The following is an 8,390-nucleotide window of genomic DNA, read 5'->3' as shown; positions in this document are numbered from 1 at the left end:
TTCATAGAATCAGGCATAACCAAAGACGGAGTAGCAGGGGTCCTCGCGGAGAGAATAGGGTTTTTTAACTGGGCAGACGGGCCTGGCTCCTGCATCCTACTCTTTTTGTAGGCCATCAGTCTTTCTTTCATCCCCTCTTTCTTTCTCTCGCTCTCTGTCTGTTTCTCCTTTGCTCGCTTAACCTCTCAGAGACACACTCTCTCTCTCTCACACACACACACAAACACACATACGCACACTCTCTGACACACACACACAAATGATCTCTCTCTCGCACACACATACAACAGACACCCTTTCTGTCACACACACAAACTCTCACACATAAAACACACTCTTTCTGATACACACACTCATTCTCTCACTCTCTCTCTCTTACACACAAACACACAGACACTCTCTCTCTCTCACACACACTCTGGTACACACATATTCTCGCTCACTCTCTCTCTCTTACAAACACACACACACACACAACAGATGCTCTCACACACACACAACAGACACTCTTTCACACACACACACACACACACAAACACATTCTCTCTCTGAAACACACACATTCTCTCTCACTCGCTCTCTTACACACACACACACACACACACACACACAGAACGTGTTTTCCCTTTTTCACTTGTTTGGCTTCTGCATCACCTCTTCACCTCTATTGAAAGGCATAATTAGAGGCACTGATGAATCCCAGAGCCATCCCATAGACAGGCCCCATCAGCTGCAGCAGCTGCTGCATGTCACATTGTGACCATTGTGGTTCACAACAAGTCACTTTCATTTATGTCAGTCTTTGAGGAACCAGGGACTATGTCATTTAAATATGAGCAAGTTTGATGCAGGTAGTGTTTGATTGGATTAAAAAAGCATATTCATTTACATTTTCATTAAAACATTTTTGCCAATGATTGAGCGGTTGAATGATTTAACCAATCATACATATTAATGGTTTTATTTCATCTGTAGGCCTAGATATCGTTTTTCAACAAATATTGCATGACATATCTATATGAGTATCACAAGCTGATTTAGGGTATACCACACCAATTCGGTCTCAAAGTCAATATATACAATACTTTGTAGTTATTAAATGTGCATAGAACATTTTGTGGAATTCAATATAGTAGGCCAATACATTTTTCCCAGGTGAGAAGTAAATTAAACTGCGTCAACATGTGTAAAACTGTTGATCTGACTGTGTGGGGCATACAGTAGGCATATAGACTGTGCTACGTTGGGACACTACAGCCTGACCTTTTGATGTTTTTATTACAGGCCTACCCATCTAAAAACGTTCACCTTTACAGTAACATATCAGAGTTCATGTGTAAAATATTCATTCCCTTTTGCTTAATTATTCCCAACATCTCCCAGACACATTTAATATGAGGCGCATCATCGAGGCTCCAATTTCCTCTGGAGGATGCAACCAGTACCGAATTACATGCGCAATCCTGCCGTGAATCAGACATCACCACGGTAACCGAACGGTATTCACCATTCTCTGCTTTACCCGTGAACGTCCGCGAGGCAACCCTACCGATCGTCATCCTCGCACGCAGTAAGTCATTTTTCTCCCTTTGTTATAGCCTATGTGGAATTTATTGTCATCGTTTGTGTGGGCAATTTTATTGATAAGGCTGCTTGCGCTTCCGTGAATAAATCCGTAGCCTACGGTGTCCTATAGTCTGCATCACAAATGACATGATTCGATTGTCTCAACAACAAAAACATTGCCTGACGTGAAAACGACATTGGTTGCTCATGTCTTTGTGTCTATTTGAGTATCAATAATGGCTGTATATTTCAAGCATATTGATACGGTTGAGAGCCCCCTCGATATTAACCGAATGCGTGAAAGGAGTAAACTCAAATTCACAATGGTCTAAACAATTTCAAAGATGACTTTGTCATTTGCGACAATGTTTCGGTGTTCAAATTAGCCTTCACAACGAATTCTTGAATGTCAATTTCTTCTTGAAATCCATTGCCCTTGTAGCCTATGCAAAGAGCATCTCGAGCAGTCTGTGCCATGGCATGAGGTTATAGGTTGTGTATGGTGCTTATCGAAACGTATGTTACCACATGACGTGGGGTGTGAGATGAGTGTCACCAGTCATGTCCATGTCATTTCTCTGTCTTGTTTGTTTTCAGGGATGTTTGCTACCTGGCCGTTGTGCTTATCAGCAGAATCTCTGCTGCAGCAAACGCCGTTTTTTCAATGCAGCAAGTTGAGACCAGATGCCTGATTAGTGAACCGTGAAGAAAAAAGTTAACAGGCCTAGATACTATTAGTTTATAGAATCATTATATTTTGGGGATTTGTAAGACTATGTTTTATGTTGTGTTATGTGGTTTTAGCATATATAAAGCATTAATACACATCACCTCCGTAATGTACTTCCCAATCAAAATATTCAGAGAATATTGACCAAAAAATATGATTAGAAAAGATTAAGGAAACTACTGTTTGTCTAGTTATAATGCCATCCACATTCATCTAAACCTTGTTTCACTCCTTGTTGATGGGGGGACAGATTTGACAGCTGGCTCTCAGCTCATTCTGCATTGATATAGCATCAATCAGTCATCTGAATCACCATGGCACCCACAACTCCCTCCTACATTAGGCTGCAATCTACAGTCTGAAGATGGTGGGCTGTAGTTTTGTACAGACAACTACATTAGCCATTATAGCCACCCACTCACTCCACAGTGCAACAATAGCTAGGCTAATGGAGCCTGGAGTAAGTGTGTGTGTGTGTGTGTGTGTGTGTGTGTGTGTGTGTGTGTGTGTGTGTGTGTGTGTGTGTGTGTGTGTGTGTGTGTGTGTGTGTGTGTGTGAGAGAGAGAGAGAGAGAGAAACAGAAAGAGATAGCTAGAGAGGGAGAGTGTGTGTGTTTGCGTGTATGTTTTCGTGCTCGTCTGTGTTCCTGCCTCTGTATCTGTATGATCTGTATGATTGAACCTGCGAGGAGCTGAACTTCGCCCTTGTTAGCATCGCCGTTATGAGTCATTCTCACAGCGGTACAGGATGGCGAGCTACAGAGAAGGGGGTGTTGCGTTTCACACGGCGTCAACGAGCTCAGTGGCTTTCTCACCTTGTGTTCCACATTCAGATGGTGCGCTGATCGAGGAGGAGGGGGGAACAGCACAGTTAGACCAACACACACATAGGATATGAAGCAAACACACCGCGTGTGTTCCTGTGTGTAGCCCACGCAACGTCTTTACATGACTCACCTTGGAATTACAGCCAGTATGGACATAATAAACTCTATGCACATTGCCGACTGAAAGAGACACTGTAGGACTACTTGTGGAAATGGACATAATGACGATGACATCTGGTTTGACACAAACCTCCCACATGGAGCAGGACGAAGACAGTCGGGCATATCGTGGCAGCCATTTAAATAAAGCTCGCCATCATCATCATCATCATCATCATCACCACCACTATCGTTTTAACATCACCTTCAACTTCCGCCACACAAGGAAACAGGGAGCAACTAAGTGGAATAAAATCAAGCTGCATTACCAAGTACCTTACCCTCTGCACAGTAAAGCCAAACCGAGTTGCGTTATCCAGCATCTAATCGTTCAGCACTGTTTGTATTGCGATCCAAATCGTCCAGACAGACAGTCATTGAGAAGTAGTTCGAACCCAATAGAGTTGTGTTACCCAGCATCTGATCCTCTGCACTGCTTCTTTCCCCATTCAGATTGGTCAGGCAGGCAGACATGGTGAAGCTGGGCAGTAACCTGGCTGATAAGCTGGATAAAGAACAGTCTATGGATGATGGCTTTGATAACATCCCTCTCATCACCCCTCTGGAGGTGAACCAGCTGCAACAGCCATACTTAGACAAGGTAACAACGTGTGTGTGTGTGTGTGCGTGTGAGTGTTTGTGTGTGTGCACATGGGTGTATGTGTGTGTGCGTGTGTGTGTGTGTGTGTGTGTGTGTGTGTGTGTGTGTGTGTGTGTGTGTGTGTGTGTGTGTGTGTGTGTGTGTGTGTGTGTGTGTGTGTGTGTGTGTGTGTGTGTGTGTGTGCGCACCCAGCAATTATTAAACATGTTCAGTACATCCTGTCTGTATATTACATTACACTACACGTCTGGACACACATCAAGCCTACATCATTTCTGAGCCTGCCATTGGTCCCTGTACTGTGCCTTGACCCAGCCTCCCTGTTATCCCAATGATTCAGAGTGCTGTGGCATCACCCCACACTATCTCAGAGCCTCTTAGATTACATAGTAGATCACGCACGCACGCGCACACGCACACGCACACGACACACACACACACACACACACACACACACACACACACACACACACACACACACACACACACACACACACACACACACACACCCCTTACAGTTCTATTTAAGGCAGCAGCCCAGTTCCAACCCAGCGATCTGACTCAGAGAGCTCTGTGTGCTATGCCGCTGTTCATCCTCAGGTAATCGTGAAGACCACAACAGAGTATCAGCTGCAGCAGAAGAAAAAGAAGAAGCTGTACGTGCCGGGAATCAAGAAGCTGAATATAAAACTGTACAACGAGGTATCAGAGAAGGTCAAGGTAAAGTCTCATCTAGGGGCCAGTAGTATGTTTACTGAAATACTACTGGGAATGGTGATATTCATGGTCATGTGTGTGTGTGTGCATGTGTGTGTGTTCCAGCTCACAGGTTTGATCCTCATCACCCTTGGGTTCCTGGCTTGTCTTGTCCTGCTGATCATGTACAAGGCTCTGTGGTACGATCAACTTACCTGCCCAGAGGGCTTCGTTCTCAAGGTAGGCATCACTAACACACACACACACACACACCTTCTATCCGAACGGCTTACGTCCCGAGGGCAAGATAGACGACTGAAAGCATCATCATCACATACACACATAAACACACACTGCCCTAGAGGTTTTTATAGATTTTTCATTTACCCTTTTTTAACTAGGCAAGTCAGTTAAGAACAAATTCTTATTTACAATGACGGCCTACACCGGCCAAACCCGGACAACGCTGGACCAATTGTGCGCCGCCCTATTGGACTCCCAATCACGGCCAATTGTGATACAACCTGGAATCAAACCAGGGTGACTGAGATGCAGTGCCTTAGACCGCTGCCCCACTCTGGGTTACATTAATTAAAATCACAGACAAGAAGCAGAGGTTGTTTCTCTAGCGTTCTCTCACAGAGACCAACAGAGGACTATTATGTAAGTTCTTATAATCGCCTTCACAAACATAATTATCATCCAGTCCCAATGACTTACTAATACACCCTCTCCGATAGTCCGTACTTACTGTACACCTCATCTAGTACATATTTTCCCACCGGAGACTTCTAAGGGATTCTCTCCCACTCTTTCTGTCTCTTCACTCTGGGAACATAAACTCATTATCTCCTTAGGACACCTCCCAGGCATCGTGTGCTCAGGCAACGCTCCCCGCCTGTTACTCTCTATAAAGGCCCCCTGTCTTGAAAGAGCGAGAGGGATGCAAGGCTTTTTGGTCAGGCAGTAGATTGGACGCCCGTGAATCAGAGAGGGGCCTTTCATTAAGGCTGAGCGTGACTAAACTGTGATTAAAAGGCTGAAGACGAGAGGAGGGAGATGGGCGACGGGGCCTTCCCCGGCAGAGGCTTTTGATGTAGACGGGTACAGTGTAGCTCGCAGCGTTTTTCCACGGCTAATGTGTTGTTGGAGTCATGAAAAGGGGCAGGAAGGAGAGTCAAACAGAGGGTGTCCGTTTAGCAGAGCGTAGGCAGCCAGGGTTCTTGTGAAAGGTCATTTCTCACAATACTGATGGAAGGTCAGGTCGTCTGTCAAGAAGCCTTGGATTTCCCTCAGGGGTTTGTTCAGTAGGCCGATGCTACTCAATGGAAAAACGCTCTTAGGGAAAACTCACCTGAAGCTTCTCCTGTCAGAGCTTGGCAAATTGGAGGTGGAGTTCATTTATCTCAGGATGGCAACTCAGGTGTCATGTATCTAATGAGACGACGCTGGCACATCTAAGGTTGAATATGAAAAATTATTTCCCTGAAAGAACCTTACTCATGCTCCCCCTACGCTGTGGAATAAAGACGTTGTATGACTCACTCGTAATAAGTCGTTTCAGTGAAGGGTGAGGCAGTACCCATGTGACTTGCCCTCATCATTTGCCGAGTCCTGCCACAACCCATTATGGTGACCAGAATCCCTGCTGTCCCTAACCGTAAATCGAGGCAACGGTATCATACGTCATCACTTTGCACACCCTCTTCACTGACCCTTCTGCCTCCCGGCTCCTGTCTCTTACAGGGTTCGGGATCACTTTCTATTCACTCAATTCAGGAAGTGATTTAAAATGGAAGGTTTTTCACATCCTGAAGTAAATAATAAAATTGACAACAGCCGTCCTCTCTCCTCTTCCCCATGCAGCACAAGCACTGCACCCCAGCAGCGGTCCTGGAGCCCTGGTACTACACAGAGCAGCAGCAGCAGGAGGACCCAGGCGTGCCCCCCCGCTCCAGCAGTCTCTACACCGCCCTGGGTCACCTCAACCAGGCCAAGAGGACCGCCACCGGCGGCATCATCCCCGAGCTGCCCCCGTCACCATGGTTCCCCGTCATCAACGCCCTGAAGCAAGTCGAGAGGGCCAAAGAGGAGGCGAGTCGTTCGAAGGAGTGAGGGATGGAGGGATTTCCAGAGGGAAAGGGTTTAGGAAGTGGGTGATCAAGGTAGAAGGGTATATGGGGTTTCCAAAAGGAAGAGGGGATGAAGATGGGGGGAAAAGTGTTCTTTACTTGGTGGAGTTGACTGTGAGGTATTGAGGGTAACGCTCCAAATGTCTGTTTAGGTGGCAGCGATTGTGACTCATTTGCAGTAAAATTAATCTCCCTATGACGTTATCAGTGAAGACCACGACCTTGTGTTATGTGTGTGCGTGCCTGTGCGAGCGAGAGAGAGAGAGAGAGGTGAGAGAGAGAGAGAGAGAGAGAGTGAGTGAGAGAGAGAGAGAGAGGTGAGAGAGAGGAGAGAGAGGTGAGAGAGAGAGAGAGAGAGAGAGAGAGAGGTGAGAGAGAGGAGAGAGAGAGAGGTGAGAGAGAGAGAGAGAGAGAGAGAGAGAGTGAGAGAGAGAGAGAGAGAGAGAGGTGAGAGAGAGAGAGAGAGAGGTGAGAGAGAGAGAGAGAGAGAGAGAGAGAGAGGTGAGAGAGAGAGAAGAGAGAGAGAGAGAGAGAGAGAGAGAGAGAGAGAGAGAGAGAGAGGTGAGAGAGAGAGAGAGAGAGAGAGAGGAGAGAGAGAGAGAGAGAGAGAGAGAGAGAGGTGAGAGAGAGAAGAGAGAGAGAGAGAGGGGTGAGAGAGAGAGAGAGAGAGAGAGAGAGAGAGAGAGAGAGAGAGGTGAGAGAAGTGAGAGAGAGAGAGAGAGAGAGGTGAGAGAGAGAGTGAGAGAGAGAGTGAGAGAGAGAGAGAGAGAGTGAGAGAGAGAGAGAGAGAGGTGAGAGATGTGCGTGTGAGAAGCGTTGGAGAACTGAACATAACAAGATTCCCTGAAATTCTCACTAGATTGTCCTTATCAGACTAACATGTTTTGAGGTTTTGAGAGTATCATTAGTAATGTGGTCTTACAAGGTTTCGTGTTATTACATTTAGATGGAACTCAACATGTTTTTTGTAGATGTTTACAAACACATTACTGGAATAAAACGTCTTGTTCTATTCAGGAAGCACACAGCCCACATTAATTTATAAACCTGATTGTAAAAAACGTATTTACCATGCCTTTTTTTCTCAGTAGATTTCCCAGCAAATCTGAACAATTTGTGTATGAGGATTTTGGTACAATTGGGTACGCGGAACTTGTATATTTTCGGGTGGAAGATAGTCAAATGGGTTGATGTCATTTCAATTCAGATGATTTCGATTGTAGTAGACTAGCAGCTGTGCAGGTAGGATTCATGTTTCAGAATTAATATTTTAACAGAACAGTAACTACCTAGAGTATCTGTATCTTTGTGTTTTCTAGTATTTATTTAATTACTTATTTATTATGAGCTTACTTTTTTTCTTAAGCAATTTATTTGACATTTGTTTGATTTGGGTGAAAAGCTGGAAGGATTTCTTTGGGGATTTTTTAAAATAGTGAATAAAATGCAATTCAATTCACATCAAGTTTGCATTAATCCTAATTCATCATAACAACTGGCAGTATTTTCACCATGGATCAGATTGTAAATATGAATGTGATACTGTCATTATGTCACCATTCACCACCCAGTGTTAATAAACCTTGTTCTGTTCTGAGTGCCAAACGTTTGTGTCAGACCCATCAATAAAGTGTTCAGCTTTCTCATGGTTGAGTTGGCTTTATTACTGCTTGTATGTAC

At 45.0% G+C, this 8,390-nt stretch overlaps 1 protein-coding gene across 1 annotated transcript; it reads left to right on the top strand.

The window, feature by feature from the left end:
- Positions 1 to 1,399: 1,399 nt before the first annotated feature.
- LOC112230110 (neuronal vesicle trafficking-associated protein 1) lies at positions 1,400 to 7,011 on the top strand. Its single transcript, XM_042310967.1, has 5 exons — positions 1,400 to 1,570; positions 3,735 to 3,882; positions 4,483 to 4,602; positions 4,705 to 4,818; positions 6,445 to 7,011. Exons 2-5 carry the CDS (start codon positions 3,754 to 3,756, stop codon positions 6,691 to 6,693), a joined length of 612 nt encoding a protein of 203 aa, XP_042166901.1. The 5' UTR covers positions 1,400 to 1,570; positions 3,735 to 3,753; the 3' UTR covers positions 6,694 to 7,011.
- Positions 7,012 to 8,390: the final 1,379 nt, after the last annotated feature.

The sequence above is a fragment of the Oncorhynchus tshawytscha genome, linkage group LG32 (genome assembly GCF_018296145.1).
Source record: "Oncorhynchus tshawytscha isolate Ot180627B linkage group LG32, Otsh_v2.0, whole genome shotgun sequence".
NCBI classification, from domain to species: Eukaryota; Metazoa; Chordata; class Actinopteri; order Salmoniformes; family Salmonidae; genus Oncorhynchus; species Oncorhynchus tshawytscha.
The sequence above is the reverse complement of the archived record's forward strand: the minus strand, read 5'-3'. Positions and strand labels throughout refer to the sequence as shown.

Excerpts from the sequence above, each read along its gene's own strand:
- LOC112230110 (XM_042310967.1), top strand. The coding sequence starts at position 3,754 with ATGGTGAAGCTGGGCAGTAACCTGGCTGATAAGCTGGATAAAGAACAG. Across the intron at positions 3,883-4,482 it reads AACAGCCATACTTAGACAAG|GTAATCGTGAAGACCACAAC; the intron begins GTAACAACGTGT and ends GTTCATCCTCAG. Across the intron at positions 4,603-4,704 it reads AGGTATCAGAGAAGGTCAAG|CTCACAGGTTTGATCCTCAT; the intron begins GTAAAGTCTCAT and ends TGTGTGTTCCAG.